The sequence below is a fragment of the Carassius auratus genome, chromosome 10 (genome assembly GCF_003368295.1).
Source record: "Carassius auratus strain Wakin chromosome 10, ASM336829v1, whole genome shotgun sequence".
NCBI lineage: Eukaryota > Metazoa > Chordata > Actinopteri > Cypriniformes > Cyprinidae > Carassius > Carassius auratus.
The window spans coordinates 3,053,330-3,076,383 of NC_039252.1; the positions used below are offsets into that span (position 1 = coordinate 3,053,330).

Sequence of the window (23,054 nt, forward strand, 5' to 3'; positions counted from 1 at the left end):
TTCAAAATGTAGAAAAATGTATATAATAAACGAGTACACCATGAATCCATTTTCCAAACCGTGTTTTTAGCTTGTCCTGAATCACTAGGGTGCACCTATAATAAGTGTTTATATTCGGACTATTTTAGATTGCTTCGGGGGTACCGCGGCGGAGTAACCCAGTACCTTTGTGATTCTTCATAGACATAAACAGAGAGAAGTAGTTCCGGCTACAATGTTCTTCCGCAAGACGCAAGCAGTTCTGTTTATTAACCGCTAGAGCGTCAAAAGTTCCCTACCGCAGCTTTAAGAATCATTGTTTATATTCTGTTGTCGTTTACCCTTTTGGTTACTTCAAACCCATATGCTGTTATTATTTTTTTTTTTTCCTGTGGAAGCTTCTGAAGACACCGCATACAGGTTTGGAAACTTCATTTAAAGGGACAGTTCAAACCAAAATAAAACTTTTGTCATCATTTACTCACCCTCAAGTTGTTCCAAACCTGTAGTTTCTTTCATTTGTTGAAAATTAAGATATTTTGAAGAACGTTGGTAAGCAAACAGTTGCTGATAGCCATAGTATAAAAAAAATTAAATACAATGGAAGTCAATGGCTACCATCAACATTCTTCAAAATATCCTCTTTTGTGTTCAACAGAACATTAAGATTTGTAACAAATTGAGGGGGAGTAAATTATTTTTATTTTTGGGTAAACTATACCTTCAATATCAAGAAGAAACTCCATTTGAAATTGAATCATAGATGTATTGTATTCATGCAACCGCATTTAATTTTGAGACTGTCCTGCTTAACCTTATACATTTGATGTTGAGGATTGTAAAACATCTCGGACATTGGTCATAAACCTGTATTTTGTCACTAAAACAGACATCTGTTCTCAGATGCTGGTGTATCTAGATGTTACAAATGTGATTTGTTCGATGTTTCCATTTGAAATAAAATTTTACAACAACATTTAAGATCGAGGTTTATAAGACATGAGGTACAATCACACTAAACCTGTGTCTAGTTGGCAGGTTATCATATTTTATATCACTGCACATGTGGGGGATAAAGACATGAACATGTCATATGCTACACATTAACACAGCATATAAAACATTCACGGAGAATGTAAGTGTATGATAATTCATAGATGGGTTTCAGTGTAAAAAACAAGCACCTGGGAGGCTTGGCGTTTGAGTCCAGCAGAATAACAACAGACAGTAGCGGCTGGTTTCACATGATCTGATGCTGTGACCCTGCCTCTGCGCTGTCAAACGTTCCCGCTCAGTTCTAACTGGCTGAAAGAGGTGATGATCCTATAATGCTTCCTCTCCTCTTCGGTTAACTCCATGTTACCAGGTCTGACTACCATGATCACGCTCACCCCAGCATCCTCTGCTGCCTTCGCCTCTGTAAAGGAGATTTAATGAAGCTGAATTAACACTCAACCCTCATGTGATTGTGGAACAAGCATGTATTGAAAATGAAACGCGTGTTTGTACCTCGTGTGACGTCGGTTAAGAACATGATTTCCTCCGGTTGGCATCCGATCCTCTCCGCGATGTTCTCATAGCTCTTACTTTCTACTTTGGCACCAATGTTAGTGTCGAAGTGACCATCAAACAGCTGAGAAAATAAAATTTACAATTTTTAACTCATTTAAACTTGTGTATCTGTTTCAAGGACACACTTATTTCTAATTTTCCTGTGGATGGATCACTGTTTCTTGGCTTTAATTCCACCCATGTAGGCACACGTGATTGTCATTTATAATCCTTTCTAGATCACTTTGCATTATTAACTTTTACCTTTACTGAAATACCATAGGTTACTACTGCTTTTCTAATAATATATATATAAAAATAGAAATAAAAAAAGAAAAGAAAAATAAAAAACTAATGGGAAAAATAAGACCAGTGTTGTCATCCTTATATATAAATATATACGCACACACAAATAATAGATGGAAAAACAAACTTAGCTTTGGTAAATAACTGAGTGCGAAAACAATAAAAATACATTACAGCTAAAAACAAATAATAATAATAATAATAATAATTATTATTATTATTATTATTATTATTATTATTATTATATTATACTTTTCTAGAATGAAAACTGATATAGAACTAAAAGTTAGTTAAAAATATTAATACTATAATAATATACTATAATACTATATACTATAATAATAAACTTTCTTTTTTTTTACCATTTTAATTAAATAAATACTAATGCATCCCAAAAGAAAACGTGAATTTTACCTAAAATTAAAATCAAAAACTAAAAATATAAAAGATACTTATTCAAAATATGAATTAATACGACACTAGTCTAACACTATGGAAGCATATGGGTAGCAATATTCAATTTGGGATGCAATATGTAAAATGACAATGTATTTCTGTATTTACATTAACATTTTCCAATACATTTGTGCAATGTTTGGTGCAAAATGAAAATTACATAATTTCATACACCAGTTTTAAAATGTAAAATGAATACTAATTTTAATGCTTTATAAGTTGCAAAATTAAAAGGAAAATGTATTACAGAAATGATTAGATATGTATAACATGTTCAAGCAAAAACTGTGGAAAAATTATCATTTAAATGCTATTTTTCTCAAATGCATTAACACTCACAGTGAAGACACTTATGATTGCATTTTCATTCAATGTCCCGCAATGAATGTAGCAAAATTCAATGTGTACAATCAATCACTGCGTGAAACAAGGCGGGGCTTGCAGACGGTCAGAGACTCAAATCTCAAGTAGAGGATTCAAGTGAGAAAACATGGAAAAGACAGTTGGCCCGTGTATGTTTTGATCATTTCGGTTTATGGCTTCAATATTTCATTCGCACTTGTGGGCGGAGCTGAAACGCTGCTTTCATCTGATTGGTCGAATCGCTCCACCTTCAACTTGTCTTTTCATTCTTTCAGACAGAATAAGAGTCAGTGCGAGTGAAGCACTGTAATGTCTGAAACCACCGCTCACTGTTAATCAGCATAATATTTGAATCAGATATAGCTGGGCACATAATTGCATTGTCATTTTGCATATTACATCCCAAATTGAATATTGCTACCCATACGCTTCCATATACCATCACTAATAAAATAACATTACTGCTGGCATCTTATATATATATATATAAAAAAAAGGTAATTAAACCAATAGACACTGATAATTTAGAAAAGCCACTGTAATACTGTACAATCAGCTGGACATCAGTGTGAAATAAACCAGAGTGACACAGCTCGGAACAATACCAATAATGACTTGCCTACAGGAAATGACTCTTTACATAATCAATCACAGTAATGAACGATGCACAAGACCCACATCCAGACTGCAGATCTGAATCTGACGCGAGCACAAGAAACGGCTTCCTGTTGTTTAGAGAGAGAAACCCATCTGATAGATTAGCTTACATCTAAGAGATCGCCTTGGACAGAATAACCGAAGAGCAGCTTCTGCGCCTCCACACTTCCTGAAGAGTAGATGTAGACCTTCAGACCGTGATGTCTCCAGCGTCTGATGGCTGGAACCACATCCTGGTACACCCTGCCACAAAACCACAGCAAAACAACAACACAGCTCGCTTTCACTGCATACAGCAACTATATAATCAGCTTCTGCATAGGATAGATTACAAGTTTAAGATTTATGACACTTTTGATGGTTGAATGTTTCAGAAATCACTTACACCACCTTTAAGACAATCTGTTATGAATACTATGCATCGTTCAGAGGCAAGATGGAAAGAAAATGCAGTGTAAACTTTACTTTCATATAAACTCCTACTCCAATTGTTTAACATCTCAAACTATTTTGAGTGGTTCATCGTTACATCCCTAATGAATACTGACTAAAAATGTGGATGCCAGCTGCAAGCCACAAGCTGATTTGATAGCCTGTATTTAAAGCTCATTTCTTAATAAACAAGAAGACGATTTACCGTTGAGGTCAGCACACACAAGGGCTGTTTGTGCTGGTTACTTACTGGCCTTTGATTTTCCCCGTCATGTACGCAGCTCTCCACATGTGTCCCTGCAGCTGTTTGAGCGCAGTGCTCTTTCTGTCCGCTGCCATCTGCCACAGGACGCCCTCCACCACCTCCCGGATGGCCTTCTCCTCATCTGTGTGCACCGTCTGGTCCACCGCATGAACGTGACACGCTTTATTCAGCCGCAGGTCTTCTTCAGCCTGAAACACACACAGGGTTCAGTGTGAGCCACTGCATCCCAGTAAGTGCACTGCGCTGTCCATTGGCATCGGTCCCCATGCACTGTACTATTAGACACGGATGGTGCATTTACATCCGACGAGGCAAAATATTGAATGAGAAATTTTTTTTAAAGCCCCTTAGCTCTTATAAAATAACTGTGAACCATGGTTTCACGGGGTTTACTGCTTTTATAAAATCATTATGGTTTCACTGAATTAAACAGAGCAAATGAACTGTAATGATATTAATAAAAACAGTATTCTTCCACCAAACAATGTAGTTCCTCAGAAACCGCTGTGGTTCCAACAAAGTGGTTGCCGAGCAACACACAGAAGTAAACAAAGGTGTGTGTTTGTAGAGTAATTTACAACAGCTTCAAATGCGGCTCAGCCAATCAGAATCAAGGACCGGAACTATCTGTTTTATAATAAAATATATACACACACTCATATTACAAAATAACATTGAAACTGTATGAATCAAAAAGAAACACTGTTCAATAGTGGCACCAGCAGGTAAATTTACCAGCAATGCTCGGCTTTGATTTTGAACCTAATGTTGTCGTTGTCGTTTTTTTTAATTGATATCGATTTTCAAAAACCACAAATCGACCTTTTACTTTTTTTAGCAAACATTTAATTCAAGATATGGTTAACGTGAATCTTATCATTGGTTTTCTCCACGAGATGTCACTCTCATATTTACCTTGTGCAATCTTACAACAGAAAGCCTGTGATTAATTCAGTGCTTATTGTGGAGATACCGTTAACAAGAAACAAGCAATATACATGATTTGCAATGCTCAGGTGAAACGCTTTAGTAATACTACAATCTGTGGAAGCATTCGACATCAATGAATGAATACTACATTCACAAAAAAAAAAAAAAGTGTAGATGATGCTCGTGGTGTTTTCAGCTTCTGTGGTCTCACTATGATGATATGAATACAGAAATATTATCTCCAGCTGCTCGGAGAGTCACTTCATTAGCATTTTACCGTTCACTTTTACAAAACTACCATCAGATCACATACACAGCAGCTGCAAATTCTTCAAGGCAGCCTGTCAAAATAAAAGTCTGGTTTAACATGAAGAAACTGTGTCATAATGAATATTAATAAAACTAAGTTTTTTTAAGGAATAAATAAAGATTATTATATTATTATATATGGTGTAAATCGAAAAATACTATGGACCTTAATGTGTATCAGTCACTCCTTCTCTTCCTTCTCTGCTAATGTCTCCACTGCTAAAAGCACATACTACCATAACAAAATTAACAATACGTCTAACTCTCGTATGCTTTTTAAAACATTTTCCTCGCTTCTTTGTCCTCCTCCTGCATCAACCCTAATAGCGGACGATGTTGCCACATTTTTCATTAATAAAATTAAAACCATCAGTGCTCATTGTTCCACACCACAATCAGTCAAGCACATCTCACCAGCAAACATACACTCATTCACATCCTTCTGAGGCAGAAGTCTCCAAACTCATCCTTTCTTATCATACTACTACTTGCCCGCTTGATCCAATTCTATCTCATCTTAAACATCTCTGTTTAAATCTAGATTAAAAAAGCATCTCTTTCACCAAGCATTCGAATAATGCATCTCATAAATTGTGACTGGAGTTGCATCTGATCAAATGCGCTTTCTTATTCTTTAGCTTGGGTTAAAGGGGGGGTGAAATGCTATTTCATGCATACTGAGTTTTTTACACTGTTAAAGAGTTGGATTCCCATGCTAAACATCGACAAAGTTTCTGTTCCAAAAATACTCCATCCGGTTTGTCACAAGTTTCTGAAAGTTTTTTTCGAGTATGGGTCTGTGTGACGTTAGATGGAGCAGAATTTCCTTATATGGGTCCTGAGGCACTTCTGCTGGAAGAGCGCACGCTCCCGTATAGCAGAGCACTGAGAGCACAACAGACTTCACTGATCAGAGCGAGAGCGTCGCGAAATGTCACAAAAGGAGTGTGTTTTTGGTTGCCAGGGCAAGACAACCCTGCACAGATTACCAACAGAGAAACAGCATTAAGGGACCAGTGGATGGAGTTTATTTTTACAGAGCATCAACGGAGTTGTGCAAGTGTTTGTGTTTGTTCCCTGCATTTCGAAGATGCTTGTTTTACAAACAAGGCCCAGTTTGACGCCGGATTTGCATATCGTTTATTTCTTAAGGATGATGCAATCCCAACGAAAAAGGGTCACGATCGTGTGTTGGAACCGCAGGTGAGTAAAACTGCTTAACATATCTCTGCCTCCTTGTTAGTGTGTCCCCTCCCATGCCGGAGACTCGGGTTCGAGCCCCGCTCGGAGCGAGTCGTTGCTGCTGCTGCTCTCGTTCAGTTTCAGCCTCGGGATCTGATTCTGGATCATAAATAAACGTCTGAATCTGACTGTTAGCCATGGTTTGTTTTGGATGATGTTTTTTTCCTCACGGTAATGTCACAGCTTCCAAACGCTCTCAACGCAAAAGCTTACTGGCGCTCGTGATTCTTTAGCTCCGCCCACACGTCACGCCTCCAGCCGGTCGTGTTTTTCCGGGAAAAATCGATACAGACTATCTTTCTCTTATGAATATAATAAAACTAAAGACTTTTTGGAGTTATGAAGGATGCAGTACTACTCTATAGGTACTCAAGATTAACAGGATATTGAGTGAAAACGAGCATTTCACCCCCCCCCCTTTAAACTAATTAAATTGACTTTGTTGGAACAGCAGCTATGCTAATGATTTCCCTCTTTGTTTCTCGGTTTTGTGTAACTAGGATTTACACAAGCTCCAGTCTGGATCCAGAACACCTGAGAAGAGATGATGCTGACCCTCAGATGATGCTAAGCCTGAATCAATAGACAGAACTAACAAATAATGATGATGTTAATAATGTTCATCTTCACACATCTATGCACATAAACTGACAGTCACCACTTATAAGCTACTACTAAATATTGTAGAAAAGTTGCTTTGAAATGATTTGTATCGTAAAAAGCTCTATACAAATAAACTTGAATTGAAACTCCTTCAAGCCATTTCTCCTGCATTTGTAGCTGCACTCACATTATTAACACATCCCTTCACACTGGTGATTTTCTGTGCATTTAGACAGGCTAGTATAACTCAACTACTTACGAAAACCCACCCTCAACCCATCTCTTTTAGTGAACTACAGACCAGTTTCACTTCATTCTTTCATTGCAAAAACACTTGAACAAACAAGTTTCTGTCTTTCTCACACAGAACAACCTCCTCAACAGCAACCAATCTGGCTTCAGAAGTGGACATTCAGCTGTTGAAGCCCTAAGACTGGCAAGAGCAGAATCCAAATCAGTACTTATCCTTCTTGATCTGTCCGCTGCTTTTGACACGGTTAACCACCAGATCCTCCTATCAACCCTACTGACAAAGGGCATCTCAGGAACCGCACTTCAATGATTTGAGTCTTACCGATCAGATCGGTCCTTCAAAGTATCTTGGAGAGGAGAGGTGTCCAAGTCACAACTTCTAACTACTGGGGTACCTCAGGGCTCAGTTCCTGGACCACTTCTCTTCTCTGTCTACATGGCATCATTAGGTTCGGTCATTCAGAAACATGGCTTTTCATACCACTGCTATGCTGATGACACTCAACTCTACCTCTCATTCCATCCTGATGATCCGACAGTAGCTATTCGCATCTCAGCTTGTCTAACAGACATTTCTTGCTGGATGAAGGACCATCGCCTTCAACTCAAACTTGCCAAGGCAGAACTGCTTGTGATTTCAGCAAACCCATCGTTTCATCACAATTTCACCATCACATCAACCATAACTCCTTCAAAAACAGCTAGAAGCCTTGGAGTTATGATTGATGATCAGCTGACTTTCTCAGACCACATTGCTAAAACTGTCCAATCCTGCAGATTTGCTTTATTCAACATCAAGAAGATCAAGCCCTTTCTTTCGGAACATGCTGCACAACTCCTTGTTCAAGCTCTTGTTCTGTCCAGGTTGGACTATTGCAATGCTCTCTTGGCAGGTCTTCCGGCCAGTTCTATCAAACCTTTACAATTAATTCAGAACGCGGCAGCAAGAATCATTTTTAATGAGCAACACTGGCTTTGCACCCCTGATTGCTTCCATTGTCCTCATTTGTAAGTCGCTTTGGATAAAAATGTAAGTTATTTATTAAAAAGAATAGTTAAACATTCACAATAAAATACTTTTCTTTAAATTGTACTGCATAGAGTTATTATTTTAATAAATATAAATAGCTTAAAAACACAAACTTGACGAGATTCATAGATGGCTTGAAATAATAGAATATTGATTACATTGTTAATATAAAATAGATTTTTTCCCCCCACCCTTTTTCTTTTTAAATGCAAGTTGTTTACTTAACCAAGAAAATGTTACTGGGACATTTGAATAAAAAAATAAAAAAACGCTTTGAGGACTGCCTCCTCATTCCAGAACACCAGCTCACACACTTATTTTTGTTTTGTTTTCAAATAAGAACATTGTTTTACCGCCACATACTGAGTTTGTCATTATCATGAGAAGGACTAAAAAGATTTGAAGCTTTTATATAATACTTACCTTCATCTAAAGCGAATAATAACAAAAACGTACACAAATTTTGTAGCACTAACTAAAATTTAGAAACAGTTTAGAAACAGTGGCATTACTCCCTCTTCACATGTGAAAATAAGTGGTCAAAAGCGCATAAAGGGTGTTTTGAAAGGTGTTGACCTGTTTCTTGAGCAGATGCACGTCTTGTTTGCATTCATCCTCCTCCCAGTGAGCAGACAGATATTCCTCCAGATTCTCTCGGATGTAGGGGAATAAGATGTCCTACATGCAGAAGATAACACAATAAACCCTCGCACATGATGAACTGATTTTATGCTGTTCTATTATCTCTGTGAGCTCTTACCTTGACAAACGTGATGGGCGTCGTGGTTCCTTCAATGTCCAGAAGAAAGACTCTAGTATTTTCTGGTACTGCAATCGCTGCCATTTCTATCAATGGCAAACGATATATATGTCTGTTAAAGTCCTGTGTTTGGTTTGATTATATGAGATGAGAAGCTCTGCTTTTGACAAATGGACCAATAATAGCTAGCAGGCTAGTGCTGAGCTAACACATGGAACGGGTTGCCAGATCCCGCGCACAGAAATCCCACCCTCTTTCATCAGCGTAATTAATTAATTGTGTAATGCCAACGTTACGTTGGTACGCTTCATTTATGTATTTGCTATTTAAAAAAAAATACATGATCATATACACACCATCTTTACATTTATATTTAAAATACTTGTAATTAGCAATGGAAAGTGATAATAATAGTTTATAAAATATTAGATTGTTAGTTCTAGACACTTTTTGAGGTGATAAAATTAATAAAGGATTTTTTTTTGTGCAAACAATTATTTATTTATTACTTTAATAGCCGTGTAGCCGTATTAAGCATTTATTATTAATAGTAGTAGTAGTAGTAATATTAGTTTTATTATTATGTTAATCTGGCAACACGGCTGGGCAAGGCTGTTGATTAAGGAAGTAAATGTGATAAGTAAAGGCTGCATTTAAATAAAATACTTTTACTCATTGTGTGGAATTAATTAATTAGTGTAATTATTTAGTATTTTGTTTGATTGTTTGTTTGTGTACATTGAAAATACAAGAATTGAAGGAAAATAATTTCCTTAAACAAAGGGACCTGCCAAATATTTTTTACATTTATATATTTGCAATTGTTATATTGTTGTCGCCGCTGTTGTTATTAATACAATTAATGTTGTTGTTGTTTTAGTTGTTGAAGTTATTGTTTGTTTCTAGTCAGGGTAATCAATTTAGGAATAATGTACCTTTTTAATAAGTCTTGACCTTCATTGGAATGAATTAATTTTTCAGGCTTCATTGTTCTCGTTATTATTATTATTATTATTATTATTATTATTATTATTATTATTATTACTATTTTCAACCGAATCAGGCCCCGCCCCCGGCGCTAGAAAACAGCGCTGTAAATAATGCTAGAATTTATTTTATTTTTGTTAGTACACTTTCTAATAATAGTGTAATTTATTGGAATTATTTAATGGAACGCACATATAATTATCAAGGGCAATTGAGTCATTACAAAAAAAAACATTTTGATAAGATATCTCTTTTGTAATAACAACGGTTTTTTTAGACGATAGACGAGTATTATTTATTCGCAGTATAAGCCCCGCCCCTCCCCCTTTCTCGTGCAGACGGATTTCGTCACTGATCTCCGTCCGCCATTTTAATCAACGCGGCACTTTATTCGTGTTGAAGTCTTTGACCTTTTAAATCCACAACCAGTTACGTAGAAAGCCTCGGATAAAACTACATACACTCCAAAATGCAGGCCGAAGAACAAGGTGACTTCAGCACCGACGAGTTTGCAGAAGGCTCCAAGATAAACGCGAGTAAAAACCAGCAGGATGACGGGTGAGTGCGGCGCGAGGAGAGAGGCCGCGCGACACAACAACAAAACAGCAGCGGCTTCACATTACAAACATCTCCTCATCGATCAGCCACTTCAGTGTGCTTCCAAACGCATTTATTATTAATATGCACTAACTTATATTAAACATAAAGTCGAGCTCAAGAAGCTCGTAACCTAGTTCTCAATCCGTTTGCGTACTCGCATATTACTAGCGTCTGATGGCTAATAGTTTGTGAATTGATCTACTAGTGAGGTTTAATTACCAAAAACAATAATTTTTAATTGTTAAATTTCTTACTTGCATCACCAGCAAATGTGTGTATAACACCATGTTAGTGCATCAATTATTCAGTGGAGTGCTGTTTGCTTTCGTGCAGGAAGATGTTCATCGGTGGACTCAGTTGGGACACCAGCAAGAAAGACCTGACTGACTACCTGTCCAAGTTTGGAGAGGTCCTCGACTGCACCATCAAAACAGACCCCATGACTGGCCGCTCCAGGGGCTTCGGCTTCGTGCTCTTCAGAGACGCTGAGAGCGTTGACAAGGTGAGTCCCCCCGTCACTCTTTAGTTTAGTGATAACATGATTTATGCAGCACTGATAGCAGGCTCTGGATGTGTTCAGGTGCTGGAGCTGAAGGAGCACACGCTGGACGGGAAGCTGATCGACCCCAAGAGAGCCAAAGCCATGAAGGGCAAGGAGCCGCCCAAGAAGGTGTTCGTCGGCGGGCTGAGTCCGGACACGTCTGAGGAACAGATCCGCGAGTACTTCGGCGCTTATGGAGAAGTGAGTATCTCCTAATTTTTTGGAAGCAGTGCCACACCGCTGCGTCTAAACTCACCTGTGTCTTTATCTCTCCAAAGATTGAAAACATTGAGCTCCCCATCGACACCAAAACAAACGAAAGACGGGGTTTCTGCTTCGTGACGTACGTTTTAGAGGATCCCGTTCAGCAGCTGCTGGAGAACAGATACCATCAGATTGGATCAGGGAAGGTATGCTGTTGTCATCATGATATTATATTTGACATATGCATGTACCTCGCTCTCAATTAATGAAACCGATCGTGGTAGGTATGTCATATTGTATCTTATATTTACACTAACCATTAAAAAACAACATTTGGGGTCAGTAAGGTTGCTTTTCTATGATTTGATGGCTATGTCATAAAGCTGTCACTTTTAATTACGGTGAGTAAAGCAGTATGACTGCATGTGAGTGATGCTGTGAATCTTTGTTGCCAGTGTGAGGTCAAGGTTGCGCAGCCTAAAGAGGTGTACAGACAGCAGCAGGGCCGAGCGGACCGGGGCTTCGGAGGAGGACGAGGGGGCTTCAGGGGCCGAGGAAGAGGTTTGCAAATCTAGATGTCTTTGGCAGACTGTGAATGGCAGTAGTTCTGGACTGAAGGTGCGCCTCTGACTCTTTGTGAACAGGACAGGGCCAGGGCTATAATCAAGGCTACAGCAGCTACTACGGCCAGAACTACGGAGGCTACGGTGACGGATACAGCCAGGGCTACAACGGCTATTCTGGCTATGACTATTCAGGATACAACTATCCGAATTATGGCTATGGACAAGGCTATGATGATTACAGTGGTAATTAAACACAGTTTCTTATTGAGCATTTAACCGTCAGACACCCAAGTCTCGAGATTCACAATGTGGTGTTGTTTTCCATCTTTTAGGAATCCAATAGTTATAAATCTCCACTCCGTTTAGGCAAAATTGGGTCAAACTTACACCATTATTTTTAAAGTTAATGTCAGTACAATTAAGCACACAGATTTATTTAAAACAATAATACAGTTATAACAATGTTAATTAAATACTATAAGTATTATTAAACTGTTTTGAATAGTGTATTAAAATAATATCACTATATATATATATATATATGTATATATCTCACAAATGAAACATGAAAATGATGAAACTGCTCCGAATACAAATTGAAAAATCTAATAAAAAATTTACAAAAGTGTTTCAGTGCTTTGTAAGTACATACATTCGTTCCCAACCTAGCCTAATGTTACGTGTGGGTTTTATCCACATTTAGGATGTTTCGGTATTAAATTCCGTTTTATACAAATGTTGTAATACTGCTACACTATATTTAGAGATAATTTCATAACAGTAGAGGTGCAGTGGTTTTGTCGAAAAGCAAGGAACAGCAAACATTCAAAAAAGAAAGACACTGTACAAATTGCTTCATATGTTTGTAATTTGTGTAGGTCAACAGAGCAGTTATGGCAAGGCCTCGCGGGAAAGCGGCACCCATCAGAACAGCTACCAGCCGTATTGATAAAGTGGCTAACACGTTCATGGTAAGGTCACATCTCTGCTGCGTTCTGGACCTGAGCTCAATGTTAAAGATCAATAGACACTATCTAAAAAAAAAAAAGAAAAAGAAAAGCTAAGGCCTTACGCATATCAGTGCACCCACATGTCTATAGATCTTTAATCACTCTCATTTGTGTAGCCATTTTGCCTTTTTAGCGTGTCAGAAAAACGTAAGCGTTTTTCTGTAGGTTTTCCTTTTCCTCCTCCTGCTTTAACAGGTGATCATGATAGACTTGATAGCAATGCTAACAGGTAAAGTACAGCTAAGGGGTACAGAGTCCTGATTTTCCCTTTCTTTCCCTAATTCTGATTATTGTACCTTGTTTGTACCTGCCAGCGGGGACTTCATTGCAGGCCGTGTGTCGCCTGACCACGTCATTCTCTGGGCGTCGCAGAGAGCACGGCATGCACGAGAAACGCTGTCCTGTGGTATGGTCTCTTCAAACTTCCTGTACCAGCGTAAAACAAACACAAAGCAAAGGAGATTCCCCCATTTGCCTTAAGTTGTTGGTTTCCGTTAACTGTTCCAAATGTGTTTCTTCCAGGACTTTATTAACGTAACCTAAAAGTGATTCATAACTTCTCTTTTTTCAATTGTAGTGCTCTTGTGTTTCAGTTGTGGAGCTTCAGTGGTTTATTATTTGTATTTCTTTGGTTTCGATCACACCTCCCTTGTATAAATAAATGCATAAACTCTCTCATAATGCTTGCTTTTTCTTTAGAGGCCATAGAGAAACTTCAAATGGGTTCACCTCAAAGGCTTTTCCTTAAGTGTAGCCTTTAAAGATCATATGTAAAGTGGGTTTTTGCCAAGCCATTTAAAGCTGACAAATCTGTGTTAGACAGATGTCACGTATGGGCCGAATGCAAATGATGATTTTGGGTTTAAAGGGATGACGCTTGGCTCGCTCCTCGATTGGTCCACCAACCGCCTGGAGCTCAAGCTTTTGCTGTTTTGTCAATCTAAGACGCCGTCCAACATATGATCTTTAATCCCTAATGATGGTTTTCCTAGTTTAAAATCGACAGCTCAAGAAGTTAAACACTGAAACATGGACGTGCTGTTGTTGTTTTTTCATGAACATGTCCAAATCAGAGTTGTTCATCTTGCGTATCTTCTCTTGTAGGTCGGCAGGCTGACTTCCACATTGCTCCTCGGAGGATTCCTGTCCTTAAACAACCATTAAAAAACATTGTCCAGTGTCTAAACCTTGTAAATAGCGAGGCGTTTTGTTTCCAAGTTTGTCTTGAACCTGTAGGTTTTGTGCTGATGTGTTCTTAAGTCTCGAATAGAGAAAGTGTCCTTTATTTTGTATTTTAGTTCTTTTCCTGAAGGTTTTTGCATAAAGGGATTAAAACTTGAGAAAAATGATGTGGTTGTGCTGTTTCTTTCATTCTCTCAGTCGTGTGTGTTATACGTGGCTGGACCGGTGGTATAATTATTATAACCGTATTTGCTCAGTGTTCAGACGAGTCATGATTCGCTGTTTTCAAACGCGCAGTGACGTCATGACGTCCGACTGCCGTTACGCCGCCATTTTGTGAATGGACGCCGTTGCCATCGACATCCTGAAAGCAGAGTAAAACAAACGCGATTCCGAGCCTACTTTAACACGACACACTGCCAGTTATATCGCGTGTTAACCTGCGACGTTTTCCTCAGGAAAAACGACTGCAATAACCCGCGTGTTCGCCGAGAACTGATCAGCGATGTCGGAGGAGCAGCTCCTGGGCGAAGAGCCGCTGATGAAGATGGAGGAGGGAGGATGAAGAGCAGCTCCTGGGGCCCGATGAAGAAGGCCAGGGACAGGCGGAGGGATCCAAGATAGACGCCAGTAAAAACGAGGAAGATGAGGGGTGAGTCTCGGCTGACTGACTACACAATTAAACAATAATTTACACGGTTTCCATATAATAGTGTATTAGATCATTATCCCCCGAGGCTATCCGGCTTCCTGTAACGGGTTTCTCTCAAATTAAAGAACCAGTATCTGTTTATCATTATGGAGCACATAATCGTGGGTCAAACAGTGTAAATGACGTCAGTGTATCAGTCGGAAGACGTTATGAATATTCATGAGTCGCCTGCGCATATTCATGAGGCTGCAGCTGTTTCAAACACATTTGCCTTTCAAATGTCAGCTGTGTCTTTTTCCAAGGAGAAACTCCTCATGTGTTTAACAGCTCATGGTGGGGTTTGTTCATTTCGTGTTGTTGCGTAGTTTTATCATAAATCAACGATTAAATGTGAAGCTTTCAAATGAACCTGAAGGAGTCTAACCCAGACTTTAATGTAACGTTAGATATTAAAAATGTTACATTTTGCATTTATGAAGGCCTAATAGGTTTTAAATTGAATAAAAAATGCTTTAAATCATAAAACCGTGGCATTAAATATTCCATGTAATGCAAAAACGATCCTCTTTGTCAGGTTTTTTGTCATTTTGCGGAACAAATACTTAAACATTGTTAAAACAAGGTATACTTCAAATGCAAACTTAAGATATAGTCTGTCAGTGGGGAATAAAAACTTGTTTTTGCTCTTAAATAAGTTTCTCAAATCCTAAAAGCAGGATTTTTGTCCTCTAAAAAAAAAAACATTCATGAATTCACTTTGTTTTGATATGTTTCACTGCAACACATGACAGAAATACTTATTCCAGTAGTGTTTCTAGTAGTTAAGCTTTTTGTTTTGGTATTTTAATTAAAAAGGAATGCAGAATTGGTTGTAAATTGTGCTTATTGTGTTCTCGTTACACTTACATTGAGAGAACCTATTGGCTTATTCCCTTAAATTACCTTTAACTGGTCTTATAATCTTTCGTCATAAACCGTCGTTTGTCTCTTATGTTGTTCTTGACCTGTAAGTGTTTTCAGCTGATATAAATCACTGTAACCTCTTCTCTGTTCTCACATCAGTCTTTTTGTTTTTTAGGAAAATGTTCGTTGGAGGCTTGAGTTGGGACACAACAAAGAAAGACCTGAAAGACTACTTCTCTAAGTTTGGAGAGGTGGTGGACTGCACCTTAAAGCTGGATCCTCTGACGGGACGGTCCAGGGGATTTGGATTCGTCCTGTTTAAAGAGGCTGATAGTGTGGACAAGGTATTTTGGCAGACTTATAATTCTGTTTAATGAGTTTTGAGTCCGGCGAGGCATCTCTGACCGATTAAATCTGGATTTGTGTCTGTTCCTCGTCAAAGGTGATCACACAGAAGGAGCACAAACTGAATGGAAAAGCCATCGACCCTAAAAAAGCAAAGGCCATGAAGTCCAAAGAGCCTGTGAAGAAGGTATTTGTAGGAGGTCTTTCCCCAGATACTCCAGAAGAGAAGATCAGAGAGTACTTTGATGGCTACGGAGAGGTATATAGAAAGCAGAAAGTTGAGAAGACGTTTGTAATGCATGACAAAACAACACATGATTTACACCTATACTCTCTTCAGGTGGAATCCATTGAGCTGCCAATGGAGAACAAAACAAATAAAAGACGAGGTTTTTGTTTCATAACATTTAAAGAGGAGGAGCCAGTCAAGAAAATAATGGAGAAGAAGTACCACAACATCGGTTTAAGCAAGGTACAGGCTTATAATGATCCTGTCATTTGACACAAATTAGAAATGTTAACACACAAATTGTTTAAATTCCAAAAAGTTTCTGAAGTTTCTTTTTTGAATACGAAAATTTTTTGTATTGGAGACTTATAAAACCTCATGAAGACAATGTGAGGAAATTGCTTTTTTGTGCAAATGTATTAAAACTTATGGACATGACTCCCCATCCCCCCAATTAAGGCAACAGCTTTATATCACTTTAATGGTACATATCCCAATCTTTTAGCCAAAAATTACTTGTTTGCTAAATAACCATGTGGAAATGCATGTTTTTGGATAATGCAGTTTCAGAATCAGTAGTCAGTCGGGCTTTATATTGACTCCCAGTGTTTATTTGTGGGTGAAATGATCCTGACAGCTTTGACTCTGAAGGATGATGTTGTTCTGATGTCATGTGACCCTGTGTGCAGTGTGAGGTGAAGGTGGCCATGTCGAAGGAGCAGTACCAGCAGCAGCAGCAGCCGTGGGGGGGCAGAGGAGGGTACGCCGTCAGGGCCCGGGGCAGAGGAGGTGCGTCCCAACACCACTGGGGCAACTACACACTGTTAGGAATTTGGAATGTTGATTTGAAAAAAAGAATTTTCAAAGATATTCCAAATTTAGTGAATAAGACATTTGCATAATTAATGTGAATACTTTACTGTTGCGCACCACAGAATGTACAACTTCAGGATAAGCTTATAGAAATATCTAAACATCTTTTTAAATGTATATGTGGAGTAAATTGGTGCATGATTTTCCAATATGATCTATAAAGTGAACTGTAATTCATTAAATACGATTAAGAATTCTGTTCTCATTATTAATAATAATTGCTAAACGGTTGGAATTTCCTCACATTTTATTGCTTTGTTCGTAAATTCTGAATGAAATGTTTTTGTGTTGACATCTCAGTCCACTTAAGTTAGTGGCACAATAGGCTGCTCTAGTTTCAAGCCGTGACTAACGCTGATGTGTCTTCGGCGTCTGTTGCAGGTCCCAATCCGAACTGGAACCAGGGATACGGAAACTACTGGAATCAAGGTTATGGAAATTACGGGAACTATGGCTACAACAATCAAGGCTATGGTGGATACGGCGACTATGATTACTCTGGTTACAACAACTACTACGGATATGGTGACTACAGCAGTATGTAATACTGTTTGTGAACGCACAGATGAAAAAACTAAGGATATATTGTATCGTGGATTGTCGGTACTCGACCCGGACTATGACAGTTGTGCACTAAATTATCTGAGCAGAATGCACATGCTTGTATCATACACGCCTTACGCTTCCAGAGAAACCTCTAGAACATTGCTGCAGTTGCTTTTTGTCCTACAGGGAAGGCTTGCTTGCACAAAGCTATTCTGTACATATGTATTATAATAACTATGGTGCTAAATATAGAAAGGGATGTTTTAGCTTCAAAACACATCTGTCAAAGTGCCTTTGAATCCATTGGACGTGTAAAACTGTAGGCCATGCGGTCGTTTTTAGAAAATAATAAACAGTTTTCAAACATTCGTTTACGCCACAGATCTGTGTCTCTCACCACATTGTCAGAATACAATATTTTTGAAAGAATGTTTGAATACAATTAACGTAAGTATCTCGCAAGTGTCACCAAATTGGCTCTAACCCCCGAATCGCTAAGCTTCTTTTCCTTTTTTTCCGCCTGTCTGGAGCGCCCGTGTGCCAGCACGTTTAACTGTAGATGTCTGCGTTGTGTGTGTTTTGTGCTCCTTACTCTAGATCAGCAGAGCGGCTACGGAAAATTCCCGAGGCGAGGCGGCCATCAAAACACTTACAAGCCGTATTAACCAGAAACGTGCAGGTATGCCGACGCATAGCTCACACACGTGCATCTGTAGTCTCTAAATCACCATTTGTAAACTTTTTTTTTACTTTTTTGGTAATGTATGTTGCTTAATTTTTGTTTTTCTCTAAAGTTTCACAGCACCCTGAAGTGCTTTACAGTAGTGGTAACATAGAGACTTTTGGCAGTAATGTAACAGCTGGCTTTTGGCTGTTTCTTGCCATTTTTAACTGTAAAAATTAACAGGTACAGTACTGCTAAATGGGTACCAGAAAATATGGAATTACAAGGAAAGAAAGCCGAAGAATGTTGTCTCCTAACTCTGACATATACCTTGTTTGTACCTGCCAGCGGGGACTTCCTTGCAGGCCATGAGCTGACTTCCCGATTGTCTCAGGCCCGCTCAATGCGGACAGGGTACGAGAGGCGTACGCTCTCGAATGCTCCCATTTGGTATGGTCTTCCAACATCCTGTATACGAATTGTAAAATCAAACAACTTCAGCAACAAAAACTTAAAAAGGACACTTCAAGCCTTTATCCTGTTTTTGATTTGTGTGCATTTTTATACTTTGTCTTTTTTTTAATTTTATTTAAAGGTTCCTTTTAAAATGGGATTGGTCTTATGTAATAATATATTATAATGTAATGGCATTTTTTCCAGGCACCATCAAGTAATGGTAAAATATGACACGAGAGCCGGAAATTAAAATTAACTGTTCACTTTTTGAAGGATACGGCTTTCTCTGGACTTTCCAGTGTTAATATGCATTTCTAATCTAATCTTACATGTAATGCTTTCTTTATTTGTAGCTCGTAATATCCTGTAATCCTTGAGCTAAAAGCCGGTTTGTACTCGGATGCCGCTGCGCTGGACAAATACTTTTTTATATTTGTATTGTGTGATTTTTTTTCTACTGGCAGCGGTGGAAAAAGCTGTGTTAATTTCATCTAACAGATTCTCTTTTTTAACCTTTTGAAATCTTGGAAAGGTCTTATTGTTATGCTTGTAATGCTCTTCCTTTTTGTCTTTTAATTTCCATCGATTCACGGTTGCGCATTCAAGTGTTTTAATTGAACACTATTGATTGTATTTGCTATTATTCGATTTCAAAGTCATGTCTCCTTATTGAAATTATTAAACAATTGGGATTCCTTGACATTTTATGAGTTTGTGTCCTTCTGAAGCGTAATTGCGGTTTTCTTTTTTGTTTTTCAGATGGACGAGCGAATCTCAAGTCGACCCTGAGAGGAGAAAACAAGAGGACCAGAGGTCGCCATTTCATTCACCAGTTCATTTTAAACCTGAAGTTACTTCGAAAGGACACGCACTAAAGAATATTTCAAGTGTTATTTTGAATGATAACATCCAGAATATTTGTTTTTGTGTTTAATTTGGTGTAGCTTGTGTAAGTTTATTATCGTATTCCCTGCTGTGTTGTTGAATACAATGAACTATAGAGAGCCTAAACCATTTAGAAATGATTTGTATACAGGTCTATTAATTTATTGCTTACAAGAGCGTACAGAGTGTAGGCCAGCTAATATTCATTTCACATTGCAGTATTTTGCTACAGAGTCATGTAAACCATTGGAAAATGCAACAAAATAAAGTGTATTAACCTTTAGAGATTAAAGTCATAGCTCACCCAAAAACGAAGACTGTCATCTTTTACTCTCCTTCATGTCAAATATTGCTGCTGTTTTCAAAAAAACACGAGTAAAGCAGCTGGCGCCCAGCTTTAACATAACACTTGTGACTTGTACATTATAAGGGAAATGAACTGGATTCCAAGCTCAATTTATAATGCACTATAAAAGTAGTATCAATGCATTAGTTAAATGCAACTTCTAATGAATAATCATAACCACAGTTACAATATCTATTTATTGTCACACGTTCAGAAAGTAAAAACCCTTCAAATAACAATGCGTTTTCACTTTGGTTGTAATTGTTTATGAAAAGATGTAATGCATTACAATCCACACCATGAATATATTTATAGTGTACATGCACAAAGGTGAAATGTTACCAACATATTTGGTAAATTAAACATTATAGGAATATGTTTTACAATAAAATCCACTTTCAGTCTTTCTACTTAAAAAATTACATGGGAAATTCAATGTTTGTAATTACTCATGACATTTAATATACATTTCTGATTGTAAAATTGTTTAAAGTAAATCCTACACCTTTTGGTTTTAAATGATAAGGACTATATTTACATTTGTGATTCTCTTTCATTATATTGTTTCCAGAAGGAAAGTAGTTCACTTTTGGGTGAACTTCATTGAAAGTTTTCATTCTGTCACGCAATTATTTTTACACAATAACTACATGCCAATCAGCATTTCCCATATAGATCATATTATCTATACAGTCCACACATCCTCTTGACAAAGACAGCTTCTGACTGAGACATTGTAAGGGTTTGAAAAAGCCTCTTAATTCAGCCCAGACTATACTTTGTCAAGCTATAAAATCAGTTTCACGAGCTCAGAGAGATTTCACAGTAGTTAAAGCATGAGAAATGTTACGAGTCACTGTCATATAACCATTCACAGGTCTGCAGGTTCGTAATGAAATGTCATCAGAATTGAAATGGTTTTTGGTGTGTTTTTGATAGGAATGTGTCAAGCACAGCAGGTACATCCTGAAAGACTCTTGTTTTCAGTCTCATTATATTAGAAAAACAGCCTAACAAGTAAAAACCACATATAATGCATATGTATACACACCCCTATTCACCCCAGATTTATATAGAATTTTACAGGAAATGTCAAAAATAGAAATATACCTATACACAAATGTGTCCAGTTTCTTTCATAGTAAAAAAGGCATTAATTCTTAGTGTGTGTGTGTGTGTGTACTTGTCTGGGTTGTATTAGGTGGGAATGACTTGTGTTGCTAGCAGGATGATTAAAATGATGATGGCAAGCACAACCACACCAATTATTATCATCATCTTGGTGTTTTTCCACCACATCTTTCTGGCAACACGCGTGGATGTCCTTTGAAATGAGTCCGCCTAGACGAGATAATCACACACATAATCAATAGTTATCATGAGCGAACATGAAAAAGAATGTTTTGTGATCATCTGGCTACAAGTTCAGTTTCACTAATGGTCCAGAAATGTTACACATTGGTCTCGTGTTGATGTTGAAGGGTGTCAAAGGCTCACCGTGGCCTGCAGATCGTCTGTTTTGCCCATCAGATCATCTAACCGCTCTCCTCTCTCCAGGACTTTGTTGATGTTGTCTTTGAGAATGACTTTAACATCATTGACTTGATCCTGAACTTGGTTGAGTTTGCTAGGCGCTTGTGGTTCAGCGTTGTAGTCGGCCTTCATTATAAAGAGAAGAACAAGAGTAATCCACTGGACCGACACAACAATACACTAATAACAAAACACATGACCAGTCACGAGGAGAGCTACTTTCAAGGTAATGCATTTTGTTACTCCATGAAAAAGTAACTAATTGCGTACATTTTTGGGGGATGGCTTTTTGTAACCTCAGCTGTGCTTTGCTTATTTGGTTTTAATAACTCCCCCACCCACCCACACACACACACACACACACACACACTTTCAATGTTAGTTGAACAAGTGAAACAGGAAGAGGGAAAACTAAGAAAGATCTTACACTTTATCTTACTGCCAGTAAAATAAGGCAGTATACTATTTTGAATTCGACAGGATATCATTATTGGCTTTTCATCTATTTCCCTCACATGTTCAGCACGGACTTCCTGCCTGACAATCATATTCAGATGAGTCCAAAGATCTAGATGAAGTCAGCTTCAACAGATAATGTCGACACATTCTGTTAACACTATAAAACACGGACATATTGAGGTTCGCGTGTTGGTTGATCGTCTTTAATGTATTAGTACATATTTAACAATGTTCGTTTGAGCACACAGGCCGGTCAAAGCCTTGAACAAATACGCATTTAAATAAACATTTAACTAGCAAACAGCGCAGGCTTCCTGGTGTACTTACCATTCTGAAACTTTTGTCAAACTTCCTTAAATGTCCGACTGTGGCTGTCAGAGGGTTTTCAGAAGTTAGACCGAGACCATTGCTTAAAGTACAGGGTTTTTAGAGAAGTTCATTCCTGTGAGCTACAACACGAGTGCAAAGGAACAGGATGAAACATTAGAGAACTCATTTGCAAACAGAGCTTCCCCTCCCAGACAGATTGCATATTAACCAGAACAATACTTCTTACTGGCTCCTCACGAGTCTGACACTGAGGCTCAGCCCACCTCTCTCTCTCTCTCTCTCTCTCTCTCTCTCTCTCTCTCTCTCTCTCTCTCTCGCTCTCTCACACACACACGTTTGTTTTTGTGAAAAGTGGGTTCATCCCATAGGCGTAATGGTTTTTATACTGTAGAAACTGTATATTCTATGGCCCTACACCAACCCTACACCTAACCCAAACCCTCACAGGAAACTTTGTGCATTTTTACTTTCTATACCTGTGTCATACCCATGTCATTATATAGAGTTGTGTCCTGATATGACAAAAACAAGAGCACACACACACATGCACACACACACACACACACACACACACACACACACGTTTGTTTTTGTGAAAAGTGGGGACA

General features: G+C 38.2%; 3 protein-coding genes and 1 pseudogene across 6 annotated transcripts; 2 read left to right on the plus strand and 2 right to left on the minus strand.

The window, feature by feature from the left end:
• Positions 1 to 573: 573 nt before the first annotated feature.
• LOC113109569 (enolase-phosphatase E1) lies at positions 574 to 11,098 on the minus strand. The gene is made up of 7 exons (XM_026273211.1): positions 10,977 to 11,098; positions 9,136 to 9,221; positions 8,952 to 9,053; positions 3,995 to 4,197; positions 3,423 to 3,555; positions 1,489 to 1,612; positions 574 to 1,396 (listed from the first exon to the last, which is right to left on the minus strand). Exons 2-7 carry the CDS (start codon positions 9,217 to 9,219, stop codon positions 1,257 to 1,259), a joined length of 786 nt encoding a protein of 261 aa, XP_026128996.1. The 5' UTR covers positions 9,220 to 9,221; positions 10,977 to 11,098; the 3' UTR covers positions 574 to 1,256.
• LOC113109567 (heterogeneous nuclear ribonucleoprotein D-like) lies at positions 10,450 to 14,392 on the plus strand. 4 transcript variants are annotated; one of them, XR_003292990.1, is made up of 9 exons: positions 10,450 to 10,680; positions 11,056 to 11,224; positions 11,303 to 11,464; positions 11,542 to 11,673; positions 11,923 to 12,028; positions 12,112 to 12,276; positions 12,912 to 13,004; positions 13,358 to 13,449; positions 14,148 to 14,392. XR_003292990.1 is itself a non-coding variant. In XM_026273210.1 (8 exons), the coding sequence occupies exons 1-7, from the start codon at positions 10,592 to 10,594 to the stop codon at positions 12,980 to 12,982; spliced, it is 894 nt and encodes a 297-aa protein (XP_026128995.1). In that variant the 5' UTR covers positions 10,450 to 10,591; the 3' UTR covers positions 12,983 to 13,004; positions 13,358 to 14,392. The 4 variants fall into 4 exon arrangements, 3 of the variants coding, with proteins under 3 accessions (XP_026128995.1, XP_026128994.1, XP_026128993.1); XM_026273210.1 differs by having other exon boundaries at positions 13,358 to 14,392; XM_026273209.1 differs by lacking the exon at positions 13,358 to 13,449.
• Positions 14,393 to 14,526: 134 nt separating this feature from the next.
• On the plus strand, positions 14,527 to 19,620 carry LOC113109566 (heterogeneous nuclear ribonucleoprotein D0-like; annotated as a pseudogene).
• A 682-nt stretch (positions 19,621 to 20,302) lies between these two features.
• On the minus strand, positions 20,303 to 22,656 carry LOC113109570 (vesicle-associated membrane protein 8-like). The gene is made up of 3 exons (XM_026273212.1): positions 22,444 to 22,656; positions 21,622 to 21,783; positions 20,303 to 21,465 (listed from the first exon to the last, which is right to left on the minus strand). Exons 1-3 carry the CDS (start codon positions 22,444 to 22,446, stop codon positions 21,322 to 21,324), a joined length of 309 nt encoding a protein of 102 aa, XP_026128997.1. The 5' UTR covers positions 22,447 to 22,656; the 3' UTR covers positions 20,303 to 21,321.
• Between the last annotated feature and the right edge of the window lie 398 nt (positions 22,657 to 23,054).

Bases quoted from the DNA above. Each gene is read 5' to 3' on its own strand.
- LOC113109569 (XM_026273211.1), bottom strand. From the start codon at position 9,219: ATGGCAGCGATTGCAGTACCAGAAAATACTAGAGTCTTTCTTCTGGAC. The intron at 9,054-9,135 runs GTAAGAGCTCAC...TTCTGCATGTAG, and splicing joins CGCCCATCACGTTTGTCAAG to GACATCTTATTCCCCTACAT. The intron at 3,556-3,994 runs GTAAGTAACCAG...GTTTTGTGGCAG, and splicing joins ACGGGGAAAATCAAAGGCCA to GGTGTACCAGGATGTGGTTC.
- LOC113109567 (XM_026273208.1), top strand. From the start codon at position 10,592: ATGCAGGCCGAAGAACAAGGTGACTTCAGCACCGACGAGTTTGCAGAA. The intron at 11,225-11,302 runs GTGAGTCCCCCC...GGATGTGTTCAG, and splicing joins ACGCTGAGAGCGTTGACAAG to GTGCTGGAGCTGAAGGAGCA. The intron at 12,277-12,911 runs GTAATTAAACAC...TAATTTGTGTAG, and splicing joins AGGCTATGATGATTACAGTG to GTCAACAGAGCAGTTATGGC.
- LOC113109570 (XM_026273212.1), bottom strand. The intron at 21,466-21,621 runs GTGAGCCTTTGA...TATCTCGTCTAG, and splicing joins CAGACGATCTGCAGGCCACG to GCGGACTCATTTCAAAGGAC.